Here is a 24,291-nt window from a genome sequence, read left to right as displayed (position 1 = left end):
CACTTTTGTGGTTTCAGGCGATATTTCTGCTGTGAAATGGAAACAGGAAACAGAGACAGTTCAAGAAGTGACCAGCTCCTCTCATGCACACACCCTCCGCTATAGATATGATTTACCTTCTGATTCTCTGTGGGATTTTAATTTACACCTCAGGTAAAAAATAAAATAACATTAATTATAATTCTTCTTCAAAAGCATTACTAAACCATTGTACAGTCTGTTGTTAAATTGTTAAAATGGTTAACTTGAATTCTCTAAGTTATAATTCTACTACCGGTATATACATTTACATCATGTGCAGTTTGTGAGTGTTTTATGTTTTCTCTCCTACGTTTATTCTTGACTACAGGTGGTGCTGGAGTTAATGCACTGAAACTTAATATAGCAGTGAAATCTGGATCACCTGGCATTATTCCATGTGTGTATAAAATAGAACATAAAGAAAACCGCAAATATTTGTGTTGGGGGACAACTTGGAGCTCTTGCAGTATATTGGTATATGCAGGAAAGACAGGAAAATATTCCATCACTGATTATCCGGACCAGAGTATTTTTACAGTGCGATGGGACAAACTTCAGAAGTCAGACTCTGGATATTACTGGTGCGCTGTGGAGATTGGTAATTATGGCACCCAAGACGCTGGTTATTATTTGTATCTGACGGTACAATCAGGTAAAAAAAAATTTATTTCCATTTTTTTCTGATGCAATTTATTAAAAACAGAATATAAATATGAAATAATGAAGCTATAAATAATGTTATAAATATTGTAAAAGGTGTTGTTGGGTTATAATATTTATTTCTGTACACACAAGTAAACTTGTATTCTGTTTATTAAGTAAACTTGTGTGAAGAGAACATGTTAATTGAAGAACCCATGTGACACCAACTATTTTGAATTACTGATATTTCAAAATTGTTTTTAATTTACTGTAGAATCAATGCTAATTCTATGGGGGTAGAATTGTTGCATTATTCCAAATAAATAGATTATGATCCACAAATAAATGTAAAGAGATTCACAAAAATATATCAAATTCACAAATAAATAGATTAAGATCCACAAATAATTGTAAAGAGTTTCACAAAGAATTATAAAACTCACAAATAAATAGAATGAGATTTGCAAATAAAAAATATATTTACAAATGTTGTTTATACTAGCCTACCACAAACACAACTCTGCCTGCCATTTATTTGTGAACCGTTTGTTGTGCATTTGTAAACCCCCTCACGCATTTGTGAATCGGTTCCTGTGCATTTGTAAATCCCCTCAGGCATTTGTGGATTTTGAAACACTTCTAGCGTCGACATGGAGACTAATCCACAAATAAGTGGACCCCACCCATCCTTTACCTGAGCCAATCCTTTACTTTAGCACGTTCTCGCTACAACCAATCACGTTAGGCTTTTACAATCAGAGTGGACTTGAAATAACTTTGCTCGTTCATCTGCATTGGCTCAAATAGGAAGTAAGGCTATAAGGCCCATAATATTGCTTCAGTAAAATATGTTTAAAATTTGGATTTCGTTAGAGTTAGACCATTAGACTGTGTATCAAGCCAAGACACATTTTTATGAGCCTTTGAAATGGCAAAGAAACAGTGCTTACGTTATGGGAACAACGCGTTATGGAAGCGTCACGTTATTCATGATAAAACCATAGACTGTAAAAAAATATGGACGTAGTATCCATGACGTCACCCGTAGGTTTCTGAAGAGCGTTTTTGAAGCCTAAAGTGGGCGGAGTCACTCGTCGCCATCTTGGAAGCGCGTCACAGTGCGTCACTCCCGGATAAGCGAAAATGGGCAAAAAGGCGGGACGTGGGTGGAGTTGAGGTGCCTGGATGCTGAAACTACGCCCGCCTAGCTCGACGTGATCGAGTTTGCTCAGGCTAAGCTAATGTGCTACTGGCCTCGCGCTAAAGTGACAGCTGACTTGAAGTAGACCTAAAGCCAATAGTTAAAGTTTATGTTTTTGCCCTTGGAAATACTATAATAGTTAAAAGACATAACTAACCATGAGACTAACGTGTATTGTGATGCATTATTATTCTCATGCAGTAACTTACAATATTTGCTCTGAGTGTGTGTGTGTGTGTGTGTGTGTGTGTGTGTGTGTGTGTGTGTGTGTGTGTGACAGTGATAAATGCGCATACATGTCAGTCAGCGCGGCAATGCACGTCAAGTTCGTAGAGAGCTTTATTCAGTCCATTTTAAATTCTGATAGATATTACCTAAGAAGTTCAAGTAATGCACTAGAAATCCGCGCTCATTTAAGGGACGAAAAGAAAGCACTGACACCTGCAGGATTTAATCTGACGGTAACGTTACTTTTTATTGAACACTAAAAGCATATTATAACATAGTCTATCTGCTCCGTAAGATCAACGGTAAGTTACAGCAGAACGAGTGTGGCCTCTATACCTTAGACGTTTTTAAATCTGAACTCCAAAAAGCAACGATATTGTCAGACATCCATGAGTGCATGTTCACAGAGGAAAACAACTGAAGAACAGCGCTGGTTGTTCTCTCGATACTCGACAACGACGGAATCCAACGGCGTGGGCGAAGGTATAAGGGCGGCGTGTAATAAACTGTATGAAATAATCCCGAAAAGAGTACAAACACGGCAGAGATGACAAGTTCAGCAGCTGGAATCAGCTGAGGTGACATGATGGCTAACAGAGAGCAGACAAACGGCTAGTAATAACAGCAGCGGCAATCCACCTGTCACTCAAGTGGCCACGCCCTTGATTATGCAGGAATTTAATGCTTAATATAATTTAAACGGATGAGTTATAAAAAAATTCACCCCCCTCACAGTTGTCATGAAGGGCAAAATTAGCTGTATAGACCAAAACAACTTAAGGCACCAGGCTGTAAACATAATTTTTTCGGCTGTAAAGTTGGGCATTTTAACATGGGGGAGATACAGATTTGGCTCACTTTTGCAGTCAGCCTCAAGCGGCCAGTCGATGAATTGCAGTTTAATTCACTTCCGTGTTGGTTTCAAGAGAGAGACAGGGAGGTTGCCGCTTGGATAAAACAGAAAAGCATCAATGCGTTGCTGACTAATGAATAACTGGATTCAACCTTGTGATAAATACGCGAGTTTGTGTAACATTGGGGAAATTACTGTCACAACAGCTTTTCCCACTTCTTCATTCAAGTTTTAAATAGCAGGTCCGTGGATCTAATGATTAAATATATATGCATTTAAAAGTGAAATGCCAAGCAGACAAGCGATTTTAATTTATCCGCTAAAACGCTTGATCACACAAATCATATTTCATATGAATCAGACTTAATAATATTGCATTGTAAAAGTTACTTACAGCATCCAAAATAAATGCAAATATGTATTTTTTCAGCATTGCATTATCCACTCAAAACCCCAGTAGCCTACACGCTGTTACATCTTCAATGATGGTCATTTGGGCTGATATTTTGTATTCTACATAATATTTATGTCCTATAGCTAGCTATTCGTCACAACGATTGTGCTTTAAAAGACAAAATCATCCGTTTTGTAATTTATTACATCGTGTCTACCCCGAGCGAGGCTTTCTACATTGGACAAAGGAGCAAATGATGTCCTCCGTAGTTGCGTGTAGTAGCCGCTACTTCAGAAGAAGAACGGGCATCCGTTTACTATCAATGAATCATCGTGTCGCGCTGCGCCGCGTACAGTAGACACTATCACGAATTATGAATTTTCATGTAGCAGCATTGTCAATAAAGAAGATTTTACGTCATATATCTTCAGGTAAGAAAACAGACGTCATGGGGAAAATGTGTTAACATTGCAAACATGTTAGTTTTACATGATTTGAAACTGCTACGGCAGGGAAGATAATCGGCTATTTGCTTTTGACGCGCTGCTTGATTCCGGTAGAGAGGGTGTTATGATGCTCGGGATCTGTGACTTTGATGATCATTTGTGTGTAATCCTGAGTTAATAATAAAGAATAATAAATATAAAGAAGCCTTAAACTCCAAAAATCTTTTGGAAACGGGGTGTTTTAAACCACACAAACAGCTAATTTTAATGAAGCTCCCATTACAGCTGCTTTCAGGGGTGCAAATATCTGCTAAATTAAAGGGTAACTAAACCCTAAACCAACTTTTTTTAGTTAATGATCTGTAAGAATGGGGCTTTATTAGTAGCCTACTGTTCATTGATTCGAGTAACTTTTTTGACATTTGTGTATAAAGTGTTTTAATTCTACAATATATGGTGTAAAAACGTCTGAGTGCTGCCCTCTTCAGGTTGAACGGTGGCTACCGCAGTTGAATTTTCCTATTGGATGTTTGGGGTGGTTCGTGACATAAGGGGTTGTTGGTGAGGTAGGCAAGTTCCATACACAGTTCCATACACAGTTGCCAACTCTCGCGAGACAAATAAGCAACTGTAGCTTCAAAAACAAGCCCAAAACAAGCCCAATATTATTAGATTATTTAGTTTCAACATTATCATTTTTTTTAATTACCAATAAATGAGCCTGCAACATATTAAACTGAAACCACTCTTTTATTAGAAAAGGATAAACGGATTAGGAAAAAAAGGATTTAAAAAGGTTTGGAGAGATGGAAAAGGACAAAAAGACAATCAAGAAAAGACGGGGATATGTAACACACACACACACACACACACACACACACACACACACACACACACACACACACACTCACACACACACACACACACACACACACACACACACACACACTATATATATATATATATATATAAAAAATATAATATATATATATATATATATATATATATATTAATAAAATAAATTTGACCCATATGTATTTTATGTTAGTATAGACTAGTTTTTTTATTTTTCATTAAAGCCCGTGATAATTAATATATTACAAAAACATTGTAAAAATTACAAATTTACATTACAAAAGAAGGTCATCCCTCTTCTCCCCTGCACTGTCCATCATCTCCCCAACGTCTATCATTGGATTACAGCAGGGGTGGGGAACCTTTTTCCTATCAAGGGCCATTTACAATTTTTTTAACATTCTTTAAGGGCCATTGTAATGAGGTTCAGTGTTTGGAAGGAAGAAGACAGGGTCGGTGTGACTGGGACTCTTACGTTTTATTGGAAACTCAAAACTATAAACAAAACATAAGGCGCGCAGGCAGGGCATTCACCATAGCCTCGTTACAGCACAAAAACAGTCACACAATAAAACTTCAAAAAAAAAAATTTATTTGTCCATTTTTCTTGAAAAGCGCGACATTCTGAATCTACCTTTCTTTTTTTGACAGGCGCCATGATGCATATCAGAGATGCGAACCATAGACATCATGTAGAGACTATATGATGTCTATGATGCCAACCGCCACGTGTCTGTTGCGTTCATTCTGACTGTGACCCGGACACAGTCGGAAGCGACCACCCGGACCACCCGGAAACTTGACTCTCTTATGTTATTTTATAATAAATTATGTTATTTTATAATATTGTATATTATCTACTATATTAAATGTAACGTGGTTAGTTAGTTCAGGGAAGAAGGAGGCGGGAACCGGCAAAACCACTTTAATACATAATACGCAAATGACAAAACGAAAGTAAAAGCAGTAGCTCCTCGTGGACGACGACCACACACACATGAAGTAAAGTCTATGCCTGGTCCTCCGCTGTCTTCGTTCCGATCCTTTTATGCGCCCCGAAGCTGATCAGTGAGAAACTTGAAACCGGTGCGGCGCGCGGGCCCCCGAAGCTCATCCGTGAGAAACTTGAAACCGGTGCACAGGTGACTCATTAACACTCGCGCTACTGGCCTCGCCCTGCTTGCCACTTTGCCTATTTTGTATTTTCTGTCACAGGAAAAGTAGTTGCTGAGAATTTTTGGTTCTGAAGTTTTTTTTGTTGTTGTTTTTTTTTGGGGGGGGGGGGGGGGGATTCGGACACAGTCGTCGTTAGCCAACTATGGTCGCAAGTTCTATGGCACCAAAGGCAGCAAAAAGAACCGTTTGGGAATCAGACAACTTCAGTTCTGCCGTATATGTTTTAGGCTTGTTTGACTTGAAGCGGCGCTGCACAGACGGTGTATGACATCAAAGTACCGTGAGAGCGATTCAAAAGCATACAGTGATTTCTAGCTCTCTCTGTACATTCATGTCAAGGTGCGTTCACACCGCCGCCGACTTGAGCTTCCAAAGCGGCCGGAAGTCATTCATTTTCAATGGAAGCTGGCTTCTCTCAGCTGCAAGGAGCGTCAAATCCCTCGGCGTCGCGTTTTGGGCGTTTTGAGCGTTTTGAGCGTCAATCAGAAAGTTGAAAGAAGCTCAACTTTATGGTAATGAGCTATGACGCGGTTCAGCGGCAAGCAGCGGCAAAACGCCAGAAACTATGGCAAGCCATTTTAACATTTAACAGCTAGACTGGATATGTGTTGCAGATATCTGTAATTCAGTTTTGCCTAGTCAAAAAGAACATTTCAGATATCCGCAACTACATTCTTCCTATCCATAATTGTCATTTCAGATATCCACAAAGACATTCTTCCTAGGACAAATGACGTCACTTTTGCCATTCATTTGTATGGGGTTTATCATTACAGATATCTACAATTAATTTGAAGATATCCACTATGTGAATTACGGATATCTGCAACTGAATTGTAGATATCTGTAATTCCAGTTTGAGATATCTACAATTTGATTCTGACTAGTCATAACTCCAGTTCAAGATATCTTTAATTCACCTCAATTCAAGATATCTACATGTTCCTTTTCAGATATCTTAAATTAAGTTTTGACTAGGTGAAATTATGTTGTAGATATCTGTAACTGGAATTATGACTAGTCAAAATTACATTGTAGATATCTCAAACTGGAGCTAGGGATAGTCATAATTTAGTTGTAGATATCTATTATCAATTTATAGATATCTTAAAATTAATTTTGATTAGAGACATCTGAAATTTGAGATATCTGTAACTTTCATTCTGCCTAGTCAAAATGTAATTACAGATATCTTGAATTAGAGTTCTGACTAGGCGAAATGACGTTGCAGATATCTGTATGTAAATTAGGCCTGCATCCCACTTTAGGTGGGAGCAGAGCGTGTTGTTTAAATCATCAAATCACATAGCACCTGTTAACTGTTAACTTTTAATTAGCACTGATTAGCACCATGTCGGAGCAGCCAGAGGGCGAAGGAGTTTTTAATCATCTTTTTAATGCTGTTAGCTCATCATGGCTTTTTACTGTGGGAAAAAACCTAATCTGAACTAAGAACTGTTTTTTCTCATCTAAGGAAGTTAATGTTATTGCACTTCCATGGCAAGAATTGCATGCATGTAAGCATCTTTATTAAAGTGAATTAGTGTGAATCTCTCTCACGCATAAATCTTTCGTCAACAATAACCTACTAATTTTAAGCATGATCATAAACATAGAAATGCATGGCAAACATTGCATGTTGCCAATATTTTTGAGAGACCCCCAGGCTAATGCTAATGAATACAATTTGTGTCATGCTGGAAACATGGAAACATTTTCTGGTGTTTTTTTCGATTACAGCCAACGCCATGACAGCTTCTCTCTTCTTCTATTCATAGAAATAAGGAAATGAACCCACTTCTTTTTCGATTATGGCGGGGAGGGGAAATTACACAACGTCATGCACAATAATTTGCACTAGTTATAATGACGTTTGAGATATCTTTAACTTTCATTCTGCCTAGTCAAAACTGAATTACAGATATCTGCAATTGTCATTTAAGATGTGTGACGAGTTGAATGTCGTTTTCAATGACGTCATTGCAGATATCTGTAATTCAGTTTTGCCTAGTCAAAATTGAATTACAGATATCTCTATCTGTCGTTCCGACTAGTCACAATTACGTTACAGATATCTTGAATGACAATTCCAACTATCCAAAATGTAATTACGACTAGTCAGAAAGACGTTGTTGATATCTACAATGTTAATTCCGGATAGTCAAACTTAGCTTTTAAATGCTAAAATGGCTTGCCATAAGAAACCAATAAGAATAAAGACGTCCTTCACTCTGGCTGATTCCGGAGAAACATACGATGTGAACTTTCGTTCCTACCAAAACATTAGTTCCGAGAAAATGGAGGAGAAGCTGATAATCGCTGTTGCTGGGTTTCCTAACATATATGATATGACGTTGTTTGCTTACAGGGACCAGTTACAAAAGAACGAGGCATGGGAATGCAATTCATTTGCTCACGGTGACAAAGATTTGACCAATTGCACTAATGCAAATAATAGCCTAATGCAAATAATAATAATAATAATAGCTAATTATTATTTTTTTCCCCGACCAAAAGTGACCAAAACAGTTATACAAATGCTGTCATTATAAAAGGTTTCTTCAATGTATTGCTTGTTTTTTTCTGTTTATTACATTTCATGTTGTGACACTTCTCTTCTCCCTGCTACGTCAGAGCGTCCAAAGCGTCAACCAGCTTCCCCGTGCTTTTTGACAAGCGTCCTTGACAGAGCGGCCAGAGCTTCTTTGACGCTCAAGTCGGCGGCGGTGTGAACGTACAGTCATACACCGTCTGTTCAGCGCTGCTTCTAGACGAACAAGCCTTTTAACTTAATAAAAAGAACCGACTCGTAAAGTCATAAGGCTCGTTTGGATGCGCCTCGCCTGAAATATAGGCAAGAGTAGGCGGCTACAATGAGGGGAGGAGTGAAAAAAGTGCAGGCGAGACGGACAGTTGTGGCAAATAAAAAATAAACAATTCTGAATAAGAGACAAATAGACTAATTGTCTTTGATGAGGTTTATTTTCTCTCAAGAAAAGGCCAGTAGTCATAGAGTCACACAGATTGGCTGCAGATCGTGACAGTGAGGGGAGGGCATCCTTCCTCTTTTATAGTCTTAACTCTCAGAATGTTATTTCTCTTTAGGCCAATGATGGTATTTTCAACCATATATGGAACATTTTTAGACTTGTTCATCATATTGAGTGGAGGCCCTACGGTGGCCGAGAGAGATCAACGCGCAGCAACTGAAGAACACACATGCAAATAGAAAAAACAGCCACAAATTAATAAAATGTCTTCATCAGTTTTACAACACACGTGTGCTCCATTTAATCACAACACAACCAAATACAAAAACACACTGCAAAAGTTCACAACACAACCAAATACAGAAACGTGCTGCAAATAAGTTACGAACCCGGCTGGGACATGGTTATTGCTCAAAGTATACTCTTTTTTGTTTTGCAAAACATACAGAGACAACAAGTTTATGACATACAACTTTGTATACAATATACAAAATGTATTAACAATACGTCAGTGTCACTCGGACACGTTTCTAACCGGCATGCATTTTGTGTGATCACCGGTGATTGCTTCTGCGCAGATTTTGCTCTTCTCAAACAAGCTTGTTCATTCTGGAGTTGGACTGGATGCTCTGTAGCCTATTGTTTTAATGCACTGAAAAGAAACGTCTCATAATTCGTTCTGGATCACATTACTCGCTGAATGTAGTTTAAAAAAAGCTTTTTTTATATATATACAGAAACAGAAATTATGTTATTTTTTGTTAATTTTGAGTATTTTAGTTCAGCGTTCCTGCATATCGGTGGAAGAATGATCTTTCTATAGCACAGGAACCAAACTTCCACATTTTTCGGTTCTGCTGTAACTGTTTAAAAATAAAACCAGTTTTGAATAAAGTGTGTTTCCAACGGTATCATAAACACTTCCAAATATCAAATAAATCAATATCAAGGGAATTTAGATAGGCCTATTTACATTTTATAGCCTATAAGACAATTGACGGACAAATATTATTGTCTTTTTGACTGATTTCAGCTCCTGATGTGTCTGTGATGAACAGCAGTGTATCTGGACATGAAGGTGATAATATCAGTGTCCAGTGTTTCTACAGTTCTGGATATCAGAATAAAAGCAAACAGTGGTGCAGATATAAAGATAAGGACTGTTACACATTGGGGAGGACTGACACATCCCAGCATTCATCAGTCCAGATCAGTGATGATGGGAGAAGCTCCTTCACTGTGTTGATGACTGGACTGAGACTCAGTGATTCTGGATGGTATTTCTGCTCTGCTGGAGATCTGCAGGCTATTGTTCAACTCACGGTCACTGGTAAACCCCATTCACTATTTAGACCTACACAATATTACACTTTTTTTATGTACGCAGAGCACATACTCTCTTTCTCCGGCTCAAACACACACATACGGTACGGACACACACTCGCCCAGAAACTTGTTGTCAGTTAAATAGTTTAACAACTTAAAAGCTACATGACACTAGTGAGGTAATGACCCCGCTGTTCTTGAAGCAGATACACTTGCAGTTTCAGACAATTCAATGTGATTAAATGTGTAAGCAATTAGTTCTACAAGAGCGTTTTAGGGACAAAAACCTGACAAACGTCTTTGTACAACATTTGAACAATATTTTGAGGTGTGGTAACCGTAGCATAAGCAGAATCATTTACTCCAAGCCATTGAATTATTAAAATTCCGACAGGTGTGCATTATTTTTAACAATTCAATGACTCTTCTGCAATTATTCCTTACATAGGCTAATTCACTAATTATAGAATGTAATTTCATATTTATAAATATTATTTTATTTTGATATAATAAAACATAATTGCAATAAACTAGAATCATTTTTTAACATTACTTTTTTTAGTATCCTATGTAATATTTTGTTTTTTGTCCTCCAAAATCAGCTGAAAGTAATACAAGCTCTGTTGAAGCTGGTCCGTCTTCGTAAGTAAATCCTTGAACCTTAAAATAATCAAGTACCTGATTTAAAAGTGGACTTTTCTTAAATATGTCATTGACATTTTAGACCCATAAAATGATACTATTTATAGTAACAGCAAAATAGCAAGAAATGACCCAGAGGACGCCTGGTCTGACCACAGGAACAGGATTTTTCTGCTGCTCTGGACCGCTGTGCCGCTACTGACGCTGGTTTTGCTGATCTGGAGGATTATACAAAAACACAGTCAGTTCTAACACAGCTTTATATTCAATTCAAAGCAATATTGCACTGCTAATGCCTCAAATCCAATTTCGCAGGATTTATTGCACTGCTACATTACATTACCTTGGTGAAAACTCACATTTGAGTCTCCATGAATAACACCTATCTTTTTTCATTTGTATAGTATTTTGTATAGAAGTTTTTTTTTAATGTGCATGTGGTTTTATGATGTGATTCTTCCTGTTTTAAGATTTGCCCACACAAGGACGAGACGTCTGTTCTGAGGTATGCGTAGGTCTTGAAATATCTACACATCACACATACAAATCTAACACTACAGCAAGACTTTAGATTCATACCATCTGAATAATCTTTTGAAAAAAGTTTTTTTGTGTTCTTATACAGACAGAAGGTCTCGTGATGTATGTGGTGGTCTTCAAGAAAGGAAAGAACAATGAACAAAACCAGGTCTCCATTGTAAGCATTAGTAGCCTACATTGCTGGTACCATTAATGCGTAATATACTGTTTGAAATACTATAATATCATTTATTTATGGCCAAGTAGGCGATCTATCTCATGATTTTTTTTTCTGTGAAAATCCATAATGTATCATGATCTTAATGCTTTTCACTGGCTCACTGAAATTCATCTCACTCTGTCTTGTTTTATTAAATGATTCTCAGATCCGTCCTCCTGACCAAGAAGAAGTGATTTACAGCGCTGTGAAACTTCACTAATAACAGATTATCTCTGACACATTATGCATATTAAAATCTGAAGTAATGGAATATTCGTCTGTTTTACATCATGTAAAGTTTCCTTTAAAGCCACGAAGGAGGTGAGGAAGAAAAATAGGAAATTCCAGCACATTTGAATGTGTTGTTTGCAGATTGAGAGGTCATGTTTGTGTCAGATTATCATATTAGTATTAAATAGTTTTGCCACAACTGCAAAATGCAAGTATGAAAGTGTCACCTATTTATTAGCATGGTTTAAATCTAATTTTAAATCTAATTACTCAATATTTGGCTTTGCAATTAAATGATTTTTTTTGAGCTGCTAAATAGCATAATTATTGTTGATGGTGTAAAAACATGTAAAAACATTTTCCCCAGATTACTATTTGCTGTAAACCATTTGTAGTTTGATTTCCTCAAAAGCTTTTATGTGAAATGCATGGGAAGTATTTCAATCTGTACATCAATAAATATTTTGCTTAAGAAATCATGTATGTATCATAAATATTAATACATTAAAAATAAATATGCTGTTATGGCTCTCATTCAATGTAATGTTATGGGATTTTTCACAAACACACACACACACACACACACACACACACACACACACACACACACACACACACACACACACACACACACACGATATAAAAAGTTTACACACCTTCAAATATTACATTTAAAAGTAGGCAACACTAAAAAAAGTAGGCCTACAACATTTTTGTTCAAAATTAAAAACATTTAAATGAGTCAATACATCATCAATCCTTCTTCCAAAACGTGTATTTGTCTTACATTGATTCACTGTGGCTAAGCCTTTTACAAGTGTTTATATTTTAGACCTGTGGTTTTCACAGGAAACTGCGTACATACGTCACTCGCCCGTGCGTGTCTGGTGACTCTCATATCTGTAAATAGGGAAAAGTTGTTCCAGTCTGGTGTGGTAGTGGCACAGCTTAGTTGTCACAAATAGCGAGAAAGATTGACATGGAGCAGCTAAATATCCGATCTCAGGGCAAAATTACCCGTTTTAAACAAACGCAGAGAGTCTGCTGGCAAAAAGAGAACACCACATAGAGCTCGTAATAAAACAAGAATCAACATTGGCTTGGCTTTTTTGAGATGGTGAGAACTGAGGGGTTTGAAATGTTGTTGTAAAAGCGACGCGGAGATGCCGTGTTTATTAACAGAAGGTAAGTAAGTTAATGTGTTTATTGAACAGATTAATTGCCATATGTAACATTAACTCTATTTTATTGTTAAGCATTATTGTGAAGTGAAGGGTCATTTCATCATGAGTTGTTGTAGTGCTGTGCTGGTATTTATTTACAAGGAAGTACCATGTCTATAAAAGGGTAAAGCTAAACTGGGACAACCATATTCATCTGCAGTGTCAAGAGCCGAAGCACAACCAAAGCAATGTTCTTCCGCGAAATGCATGCCGGTTTTTAACCGCTAGAGGGCCAAAATTACAGTCTACATTTAGTAAAATATAGATTTTATATATTGTATGTATAACAATCTGAATTTAATATAGGCTTTAGTCCAATAGGAGAAAAAAAATAATTTACAAAATTACATCCTTAGTACAAATCTGCATAATGAGTGTTAGGAGGCTAATAATAATTAGTGTTAAGAATTTGTTTACTTAATTAACCTTAATAAAGTTTGAGAACCATAAAGAATGTAATGTTTCTGATTCAGAACGTCATCAGGTTCTGGTATTTGTATCAATTTTATTTCATTTTTTTTTTAAAATCAAACTGCTTCCAACTGTAACCGTAATAGTGATGCATTTTAATGCCACTAAATATAAAAAGTTTATAGTTAATGTAAAGCAGCTTACCTTTGAGTCCTGGTGACTGTCAAACTTCCAATATTTTCCTTTGACACACAGTAGCAAATCTCAAATAAATGCATCATTTATTAGGATAAAATAGGTTGATATTTGTTAGACATTTGACAGAAATACACAAACTATCTGTTGAGCAGAAGCGTAACACCTTGAGATGTTCCCACAAGCTGTAATGAATGCTTTTATACAATATACCCTGATGTGATCATCACTAAATTGTCCGTGTAATGCTGGAGAAGAAAATGGCAAAGAGGGAAAAATACCCACACTCTCAAAAACAATACTGTCATATATGAAAGAAACTGGCATATCTAATAACTTACAAAAGCTAGCTGTGAATGTAGAGTCCTGTTTGTTTATTCACAGTGTTATTCCAACAGAGGTCAAGACAAGAGTATGAGAGCAAACGAGCCTCAGTTGTGTATGCCGCCTGTAGTAAACACTAACACACCACCCACCCGCATTTGATCCTTGTTTAAAGCAGGTTTCTTTCTCTTCTGCTGCCTGCCGTTCACAAATAAATACACACAGGAATGCATGTGAAAATAAAGAATACTTGAAATATGTAGACAGCATTTGCAAGAAAAAGGACATCAAGCTTTTCACACTGCCTGGCACAGGGACGTCACGGCACAGATGTCCTCACAGTCCCTGTCCAAGACCCTGTGATTGACCTCAGCCTGGATCACTTCATTTCACAGTAACACGACAAAAAATATCCAGTTTTTTGGTAGTTTTATGTAACCTCTTCTTTTAAGGGTAGGTAGCGGCTCTCATTCTACAAAAAATTAGCTTTTAGCAAAAAACAGCACTGTCCTCTTGAAGGAATAGTTCATCCAAAAGTGAAAATGTATTCATTTATTCATTAATTTATTCCGAAGAGGCTGTGATATAAATGATCATTATCTGTAATAGGGAGTTGGGATACTGGGTTGCTAAAACATTTTTAACTGTTTATTTTTTAATTTTTTAAATGACATTAAAATTACAGGAACGTCTGTGATGATGAGCATTTTTAGTTTTATTAAGTGCTGTTGCAGTTTGGCCTTTTTTTTTCTGCCCTCGCCAAGTGAAAAACACGCCAGCATTTAATTAACAACAATACCATTAAAAAGTTTGTGGGATGTTTTTTTAAGTTTCTTATGCTCACTGAGGCTGCATTTATTTTATGATCATAATAGTAAAAACAGTACTGCGAAATATTATTACAGTTTAAAATAACTGTTTTCTATATGAATGTATTTTAAAATGTAATTTATTCCAGTGATCAAAGCTGAATTTTCAGCATCATTACTTCAGTCTTCAGTGTCACATGATCCTTCAGAAACATTCTAATGATGATTTGATGCTCAAGAAACTTTTCTGATTATTATCAATGTTGAAATCAGTTATGCTGCTTAATATTTTGTGGAAAAGTATTTTTCAGGATTCTTTCATGAATATAAAGTTTAAAATAGCCACATTTATTTGAAATAGAAATCTTTGTAACATTATAAATGTCTTAATCGTCAATTTTCATCAATTTAATGCATCCGTGCTGAATAAATCGTATGAATTTCTTTAAAAATTAATTATACCAAATGGACTACACTACACTTGTAAACTCTATTTTCTTTCCCCCTAAATATTCTTCTGCATTTTCTTCCACATCTATTTTTCATTAAATGTGTAGCCTGTTTTTTTTTTTGTAGCCTCCACCTTTATTCACTTCTAATACAAACTGTATTTAGCAACTGTAGGAATGTTTCTAACCTAGATAAATGCAATCTTTTTTTTTATCGGTCTAAACTTTTATCTAAAATTCATCACATGACAAAAATTGATATCACTTTTCAAACCAAAATGCTGTTATTTTTTTATATGTGAAACAAACAGGAACTTGTTTAATATGCACAATACAGAGTGTTTTTGGAAATAACACCTTTAAGTTTCCATTTGTGATTCTACCAAAATCAACCCTGCATAAACAATGCAAATGATAACCGATTTCATTTTTGGATGAATTATTCCTTAAAAGCTGCTGTGTGCAATCCCAGTTTAATGTACAGAGGCGATTATGTAGCCGTTCAATTAAACCAATAGTCACCCAAAATGAAATTTACTCGCTCTCAAGCCATCCTAGGTGTATATGACTTTCTACTTTCAGCCGAACACAATCTGAGTTATATTAACAAATATCCTGGCTCTTCCCAGCTTTGTAAGGGCATTGAATTGCCTGAGTTTTTGAAGCTCCAAAAAGTGCATCCATCAATCATAAAAGTAATCCATACGGCTCCAGGGGGTTAATAAATACCTTCTGAAGCAAAGGGATTTGTTTTTTGTAAGAAGAATATCCATGTGTAAAACTTTATAACCTATAAGCAGTGGCTTCCGACAACGGTCGTACGTATGTTCATGAGAGAGTCAAACAAAACGCCCGTCACAAATTGAAAAGTCTAAAACGAGAAGTTTTGGAAAGAGAATAGGGATATTTCTCTTACAAAAACGCATCGCTTCACTTACGAAAGCATTTATTAACCACTTGGACTCGTGTGGATTACTTATATGAAGGATGGATGCGCTTTTTGGAGTTTCAAAAACTTGGACACTATTCAATGCCATTTCAAAGCTGGGAAGAGCCAGGATATTATTTAATAGAACTCAGATTGTGTTCGGCTGAATGAAGAATGTCATACACCTGTGGCTTGAGGGAGAGTAAATTATGGGATAAATGTTCATTTTTGGGTGAACTATTTCTTTAAGTTGCCCTTTTGAGGGTTGATTTCCCCCACGAGAGTAAACACTGATGTTTTTAACATTTCTCTGCTTGTTTGAGCAGCTCAGTCTTAAAAATAAAGGTTTTAGCAGTGCAGTAGAAGAACCATTTTTAGTCCCCAAAGAACCTTTCAGTGAACAGTTATTAAAACAACCTTTTTATTCTAAGTGTGAAGAACATTAAAAAAAATCTAAAGAACTTATTACACTATAATCAACCTTTTGTGGAATGGAAAGGTTCTATGGATGTTAAAGATTCTTCATGGGAACGATAGATGCCAATAAGAATTTTTTAAGAGTGTAGCAAGACTGACTCAATGGTGTGAGTTTAGAACCGGTACAACTTGCTAACACGGGAAGTCAGACAATAATTTTGCAAATATATTTGATGGCACTGAAATCGCACAACGCAGCTTGAAAGCCTGTTATTCCCTTAATGCTTTAAAAAAACATTTGTGCTCTCAGAACGAAAGGAAATACAGCAGGATAACATCCACTGGCAAAAACCCGAAGTCTTTCCAGCAATACAGTTCAGCAGTGGATCTCATAAGCGATCTGCGTGTCAAACAGCAAGCTCTGGTTCATGAACAACCCTTCGGGATCGAGCGGAGGTCCTTCCCCTCCTTCTGCGGGAGCTCTGCGGGGTCCGATCCCTGTGGCCCGGCCTGGAGTCAGACACTCACTGGCCTTTAGCAATGACCCCTGTTGGATGCATGTCGGTGGTGAGGGCAACACCGGTTTGGCGCGGTTTAAAACGTACATCTCGTGGCCGCGTTCGTCCCGGTACTCTTCGAGCTGAGCGAACGTGGTGGGACCGTCGGAGTAGTCATTGACGTAAAGGATGCTTTCCTCTTTGCTGGCACCGTACCCGCCTTCCTCTTTCTGCCGCTGGCGATGACGACTGTAAATCATGCAGAGCAGCATCAGCGCCGTCAAGGCAAGCAGCGAGATTCCCACCGCGATGGCCGTCTGCGTGGCGGTTCCCAGTGCGTTGAAGTCCATGCTTTCCAGTTCATACAGCGGCTCCTGGCTCACGTCCACAGAGGAAGGATGATAGTAAGACGAGGAATGCAACCGAGGCCAGATTTCCGAGCGGGACGAAGACATGTTCACAGAGAGGTGAAAAGTCACACGAGCCACACCGCCGGGATTCCAGGCCTCACATTCATAACGTCCGGCATGCGCCACCGTGACATTGCTGAGAAACAACATCCCGCTTCCTGTATCAGGATCGAAGTTTTCCCGGTCGCTTCCCTCCTCGGCTACTCCTCGGACTGGCCCGCGACTCGACGGTCCTCCTTTTCCGCCAGGTCTGGCCGTCACCAACCTCCCGCTGGTCCTTGCGTCTCCGTCCATCCCGACCTCCTGCACCAGACCTCTGGGAGACAGCTGGGCTTTTCCGTGAGACGCTTTCCTCCAGGTTACTTGGGGCTGCGGGTATCCGGACGCCTGGCAGGACACGCGTAGACTCTCCCCCAAACGCACAGTCAAGTGGCTGGGCTCCAGTTGCACTACAGGCGGGATGCAAACAAGGCTGTTTGGGGGAACCTCCACCAGACTGAGGTGGGACAGCCGTGGAGGTTCGGCACACAGCATCCGGCGCTCGGCTGAGCTCAACAGCCTCTGACCCTCTTCGTTTATCCAGCCGCGCAGCCAGTGCAGAGCGCAGTCGCAGCGCCACGGGTTATCTGTCAGAGCAAACGCAATATAAGCCTCTCAAAATACAGCATTATTAAAAATGTATCCAAACGGCATGTTGTGCAAAAATACTTAAGCAAACATAAGCTTGGCTGACATCTAAATGCCATGTCAATGTGATGAGTTTGCAGGTCGTGCAACTCATACAACAGCACATCACTGAATCATAGTGAACGCTTGGATCATGAATATTAATTAGTTTACGTTAATGAGAAGAGCTACCAATGGAAACATGACTTAATTAATATTCATGAGATAATCTCACATTTGCTTTCTAAGGAGAAAAAAATCTAAACCGTAGAAGACTTAAAAAGAGATATTCTGATTATTGTGGCAGAAGCTCTTACCCGTGACTCTCAGCACCTGCAGGCTGACGAGGGGTTTCAGTGACGCGGGACTCAGGGTCCTCAGGTTGTTCCTGCTCAGATCCAAAAGAGCCAGAGAGGATAGACCCACCAGAGCTTGATCTCCCAGCACCTCCACCGCATTCTCCTGCAGATGCAGCTCCTGCAACCGCTGGAATACATTCATCAACATTGAGCAATCAATCATCATGATTATTGCAACGAGCATGATCGGTACGATCATAAAACACACTTTGTAAAGCAACCTTGAGTCATGCAGTGTCATCTATTTTCAGTTCAGTCCCTCCATCCAATAGACCTTATTCAGAGCAGCACCCTGACAGGAATGAAAGTGAGGTTGTGAGAGATAGACTTACTGTGTTTTCAATGGCATCCGCTGTAAAAACCTGTATAAAGCTCCTAGATCACTTCTAATTTTCCACAGCTCATGGTGTCTGAGGTTTTTTGTCTACTGAAATTTCTCAGAAAGATATTCTTGCAGTGTTTCGTCAGCAGAACAATCCAAAAACACACAAAATAATTGTACAACCCCCTGAAGAGATGTACCTATATCTATTCCCTCACAGCCTCACGTTCAAAGATGGGGCTGCTGTGAATCTCTTTTACCATATTGCTGAAAAAGTCCCAATTCATTTAGGTTTTGTACTGCTTTTCTGTGATTTCTGCTTCTAAACTCTGAGCATTTCAAAACTTGCAAACTTTTAAAAGGTAAGAACATGTAAAGGAAAGCAAATGTGTGGAGCTTTCTAAAAATCGTTATTTGAACAGCCATATGATGGAAATAGTATTTCATAAATGTTAGGATAAAACGTTGAACCAGGTTTGCTATTATAACTGATTCTAAAACTAAAACCATAAAAAACACTTTCGCTACTTGAAATTAAATCGGTGTCATAGTCAAATAAAATAAAATACCGGTATATCGGTTATATAATTTTTCAGCTAGTTGCCAAGGCAACATTTCCCTGTTTCATTTAATTTAACTAATAAACTAATAAAAAAAATTATAGACCTATTTAAAAACAAAAACAAATGCACAACACACAAAAATATTACCAAAACTTAAAACTGAAATGAAAATGGAAAATATAAACATAAAATCTAATTCAAAATATTAATAACTATAATAGAATCGTCTCGGTTAGATATGGTAACCCTCGTTCCCTGAGGGAGGGAACGGAGACGTAGGTCATGACTGACCAATAGGAATCTCGCTAGAGAGGCCAATCTACTTCGAGTGAAACTAAAACAAGCCAATACACATTGGCGTGCAATCATTTGCATCAGCTGCGCGCCCTCGTTAGCGCGGGTATAAACGAGCAGCTGGTGCGATTGCACACTAGTTTTTTGCTGAGGAGCCAAGCCTGAGAAGCTGGCCGCCCCGGCGGGCGGCAGCGGATGTGGCGACGGGACCTACGTCTCCGTTCCCTCCCTCAGGGAACGAGGGTTACCATATGTAACCGAGACGTTCCCTATCGGTCAGTCACTACAACGTAGGTCATGACTGACCAATAGGAATCCCTACCAAAGCGCCACAGCCGCTGCACCCCATCCAGCGCCCCCGTGCAAGCCTATACACCTTCTTGCCTGGAAGGACGATAGGCGGAGGCTTACACAGAGTGAGTCTGACACTGTTGTTCCGTAATAACCCATACAGTGAGATATTGGATAACACTGGGAAAGCGTGCCCTTTCTGTTTAGGAAGGAACGCTGCGGAAGCCACTTCTTCAAAGAGTTATGTGGAAATGCATATGGACTAGCCGAAGGCTGTACTGCATATGAAATAAAGGGTGACTTAGCCCAAGGGAAAGACACGGGCTTCCGATAGGAGCAGCCGTGGAATATACACATATGGGATCCCCGTAGGGTCACACAAATGGAACCCAGCCCAGATCCGGTTCTCAAGGATTCAGCGGATAAGGGCCTGGCGCCGGACGCTCCGCCAAGTCCGGGCCGAGGGGTTTTGGAGGACTCAACAGGTTTTACTCTGGAGCAATAAGGGTGCACAGTAGGGTGCAGCAAGCCGACAGAGCCAGACCTCTCAGTGCTTCTACCCGTCTAGGGTGAGAACACGGGAGGACACCGGCTCTACACGTAGGCTATAGTATCTAGCGAACGTGTTAGGTGTCGCCCAGCCCGCAGCTCTACAGATATCTGTTAGCGAGGAGCCACGTGCCAGCGCCCAGGAGGATGCAACGCCTCTCGTGGAGTGTGCATGCAGCCTGAGCGGGCAGGGCACGCCTTGTGCTTGGTAAGCCAAGGCGATGGCATCCACTATCCAGTGGGCCATCCTCTGCTTGGAGACAGCCTTTCCCTTCTGCTGGCCTCCGTAACAGACAAAGAGCTGGTCTGAGGTCCTGACGCTTTGAGTTCTGTCCACGTACATACGCAGAGCGCGAACGGGACAGAGCAAAGCCAGGGCTGGGTCTGCCTCCTCCAAAGGCAGCGCTTGCAGGTTCACTATCTGGTCTTTGAAGGGAGTGGTAGGAACCTTGGGCACATAGCCAGGCCGGGGTTTAGTACCACGTGGCTGCCACCCGGCCCGAACTCTAGGCACGATTCGTCGACCCGAAAATGCGTGCAGGTCTCCTACCCTCTTGACAGAGGCCAGTGCAACCAGCAGCAAAGTCTTCATGGAAAGAAGCTTTAAGTCTACTGACTGCAGAGGCTCAAAGGGAACATCCTGAAGTGCTCGAAGCACCAGGGAAAGATCCCAAGAGGGTATGGAGGGGGGTCGAGGAGGATTTAATCGTCTCGCCCCCCTAAGAAACCTGACGACCAGGTCGTGCTTTCCCACTGCTTTGCCATCTATGTGGTCGTGATAAGCTGAAATAGCGGCAGCATGTACTTTGAGGGTGGAGGGAGACAGTCTACGCTCCAACCCCTGCTGCATGTCTGCAAACACGTCTCGTGGACGGCGCCCGTGCTGAAGTGATGGTGTTAAGTACCTCAGGGGGTAAGTCACCTAAAACCTCCGCGTCCCGTCCAGGGACCAGACATGGAGTTTCCAGAGGTCTGGACGCGGGTGCCATAGGGTGCCCCGTCTCTGAGTCAGAAGGTCCTTCCTCAGAGGAATGGGCCAGGGAGGGACTGTCACAAGGAGCATGAGTTCTGGGAACCAAGTCCGGGTGGGCCAATAGGGAGCCACCAGAAGGACCTGCTCCCCGTCCTCCCTGACTTTGCACAGTGTCTGCGCAAGTAGGCTCACTGGGGGAAACGCATATTTGCGAAGGCCCCGGGGCCAGCTGTGTGCCAGTGCGTCCGTGCCGAGTGTTCCCTCGGTCAGGGAGTAAAACAGCTGGCAGTGGGAGGTCTCTGAGGAGGCAAACAGGTCTACCTGAGCCTCCCCGAACTCTCTCCAGATCAGCTGAACCGCCTGGGGGTGGAGTCGCCATTCTCCCGGGAGCACAGCTCGTGATAGCTCGTCGGCCACACGGTTGAGCAAGCCGGGGACATACATGGCTCGAAGCGACCTCAGATGCTTCTGACTCCAGAGGAGGAGATGGCGGGCGAGTTGCGACATGCGACGGGAGCGTAGACCACCTTGTCGGTTGATGTACGCAACGGTCGCAGTGTTGTCCGTACGGACCAGCACGTCCCTGCCCTGTAGCCGTCTTTTCAAGCGGGTCAGGGCGAGATGTACTGCTAGCAACTCGAGGCAGTTGATGTGCCAACGCAGTTGAGGGTCCGTCCACACCCCTGACACTGCATGCCCGTTGTACGTGGCACCCCAGCCGGTGGCAGAGGCATCTGTGAATACCACAGCATGCCTGGACACCTGTTCCAAGGGGACTCCTGCCCGCAGGAACGAGGGGTCTTACCACGGGCTGAAGGTCTGGCGGCACGCCGGTGTGATTGCCACCCGGTGAGTGCCATGACGCCACGCCCATCTCGGGACTCGGCCGTGAAGCCAGTGCTGAAGCGGTCTCATATGTAGCAGGCCGAGCGGGGTTACCGCTGATGCTGCTGCCATATGCCCCAGGAGCCTCTGAAAGAGTTTCAGTGGGACCGCTGTCCTGCCCTTGAACGTGTTCAAGCAGTTCAGCACCGACTGAGCACGCTGCTCTGTGAGGCGCGCTGTCTGGGCGACCGAATCCAACTCCATACCGAGAAAAGAGATCCTCTGCACAGGGGAGAGTTTACTCTTTTCCCAGTTGACCTGAAGACCCAACTGGCTGAGGTGCCTGAGCACTAGGTCCCTGTGTTCGCATAGCTGATCTCGAGAGTGTGCTAGTATGAGCCAGTCGTCGAGATAGTTGAGGATGCGAACGCCCTGTTCTCTCATGGGAACAAGGGCCCCCTCCGTGACTTTCGTGAAGACACGGGGGGACAGGGACAGCCCGAAGGGTAGGACTTTGTACTGATATGCTCGACCCTCGAACGCAAAGCGCAGAAATGGCCTGTGTCGAGGAAGAATCGAGACATGAAAGTACGCATCCTTCAGGTCGATCGCTGCAAACCAATCTTGGGGACGGATACATTCGAAAATGCGTCTCTGCGTGAGCATTTTGAACGGTAGCTTGTGGAGGCTCCGATTCAAAACTCGCAGATCCAAGATCGGTCGTAACCCACCACCTTTCCTGGGTACAATGAAGTAGGGACTGTAGTGCCCTGACCTCATATCGGCTGGAGGGACCGGCTCTATCGCATCCTTCGCCAGTAGGACTGCGATCTCCGCACGCAAGACATGGGCATCGGCTGCTCTCACTGTAGTGGAGTGGATGGCCCGAAACTTGGGGGGACGCCGGGCGAACTGAATCGCATAGCCGAGCCTGATGGTTCGAATGAGCCAGCGAGACGGCCTGGGGAGCGCTAACCAGGCTCGCAGAGACCGTACAAGCGGGACCAAAGGGACCGTAGGCGTACCCGGAGTGGGACAGCGAGGTGGAACACAGGGACGCAGCTCGGGAGGCTCTCTCTGGGAGGCGGCCCGTAGCGGGGTCTGAGTGTGCTGTGCAGCACTTACCTGGTTCCACGGGGCAGGAGGTGCGGGAGGCGGCTCGATGGCGTTCTCGGACCGTACGCAGCTGCCGGCTGGCGATAGAAGAGGCGGATGAGAGTGGCGAGGATTCTGACCCCCCACTACTCTCCGGGCCCTCTTCGGACCCAGAGATGATAGAAACTGCTCTTTTATTGAAAATTTGGGTACCGCTGGTTTTAAGGCCAGCGGCGGAACACAAACAAAACGAAACAAAGGATTTTCCACCCGGCCCTCTTCCGGGGGAGGGAGCGATGCAGTCATCGTCTCCTGGAGAGCAGTCCCTTCCACCTCTGGGTCGCCCGTCCTAGGGCCGCTTACCTTTGGCTTTGCCGCCCCTCTTGGCGGGGGCCTGGACGGGCGGGGCGCCCTGCCTGCGACTGGCTCCACGGTGCCGCTTGGATGGAGGCTGCTGCTGCGGCGCGGGGGCAGGGGCAGACGCAGGCGGACACCCACGGCGACGAGCAGACCGAGGAGCCGCGGGCGGTGGGGTGGAGGCAGCAGCTGACCGCCGCGGCAAGATGTGTCTAATGGCCTCAGTCTGCTTCTGTACAGCCGAGAACTGCTGGGCGAAGTTCTCGACCGCGTCGCCGAAGAGGCCGGTCTGGGACACGGGGGAGTTAAGGAACCTGATCTTGTCGGTCTCCCGCATGTCAGCCAGACACAGCCAGAGGTGGCGTTCCTGGACCACCAGTGTGGACATTGCACGACCCACTGACCGCGCAGTGACCTTCGTCGCACGGAGCGCGAGGTCAGTTGCGGCACGAAGTTCTTGGAGAACTTGTGGATCATGACCACCCTCGTGCAGGTCCTTCAGTGCCTTGGCCTGATGAACCTGCAACAACGCCATGGCGTGCATGGCAGAGGCAGCTTCCCCACAGGCCTTGTAAGCCTTGCCGGTCAGG

At 41.9% G+C, this 24,291-nt stretch overlaps 2 protein-coding genes across 4 annotated transcripts in view; one reads left to right on the top strand and one right to left on the bottom strand.

Annotated features, from left to right (window-relative positions):
- Window positions 1–5,593: 5,593 nt before the first annotated feature.
- On the top strand, window positions 5,594–12,283 carry LOC143731356 (CMRF35-like molecule 7). Its single transcript, XM_077222232.1, has 7 exons — window positions 5,594–5,782; window positions 9,840–10,136; window positions 10,735–10,774; window positions 10,882–11,015; window positions 11,245–11,279; window positions 11,400–11,471; window positions 11,680–12,283. Exons 2-7 carry the CDS (start codon window positions 9,857–9,859, stop codon window positions 11,731–11,733), a joined length of 615 nt encoding a protein of 204 aa, XP_077078347.1. The 5' UTR covers window positions 5,594–5,782; window positions 9,840–9,856; the 3' UTR covers window positions 11,734–12,283.
- Window positions 12,284–13,640: 1,357 nt separating this feature from the next.
- Window positions 13,641–24,291, bottom strand: part of lrrc24 (leucine rich repeat containing 24) — a 29,833-nt gene continuing 19,182 nt past the window's right edge. For all 3 annotated transcript variants that reach the window (XM_077221838.1, XM_077221836.1, XM_077221837.1), the window contains 2 exons: window positions 18,391–18,559; window positions 13,641–18,033 (listed from right to left, as the gene is read on the bottom strand). In XM_077221838.1, coding sequence (XP_077077953.1) covers window positions 16,877–18,033; window positions 18,391–18,559 — 1,326 coding nt within the window. In that variant the 3' untranslated portion in view covers window positions 13,641–16,876. The remainder of the gene's footprint in view (window positions 18,034–18,390; window positions 18,560–24,291) is intronic.

The sequence above is a fragment of the Siphateles boraxobius genome, unplaced genomic scaffold (assembly GCF_051911475.1).
Source record: "Siphateles boraxobius isolate OS27281-9 unplaced genomic scaffold, OSU_SipBor_1 86, whole genome shotgun sequence".
NCBI lineage: Eukaryota > Metazoa > Chordata > Actinopteri > Cypriniformes > Leuciscidae > Siphateles > Siphateles boraxobius.
The sequence above is the reverse complement of the archived record's forward strand: the minus strand, read 5'-3'. Positions and strand labels throughout refer to the sequence as shown.

Excerpts from the sequence above, each read along its gene's own strand:
- LOC143731356 (XM_077222232.1), top strand. The coding sequence starts at position 9,857 with ATGAACAGCAGTGTATCTGGACATGAAGGTGATAATATCAGTGTCCAG. Across the intron at positions 10,775-10,881 it reads GTTGAAGCTGGTCCGTCTTC|TAACAGCAAAATAGCAAGAA; the intron begins GTAAGTAAATCC and ends TACTATTTATAG. Across the intron at positions 11,472-11,679 it reads AACAAAACCAGGTCTCCATT|ATCCGTCCTCCTGACCAAGA; the intron begins GTAAGCATTAGT and ends AATGATTCTCAG.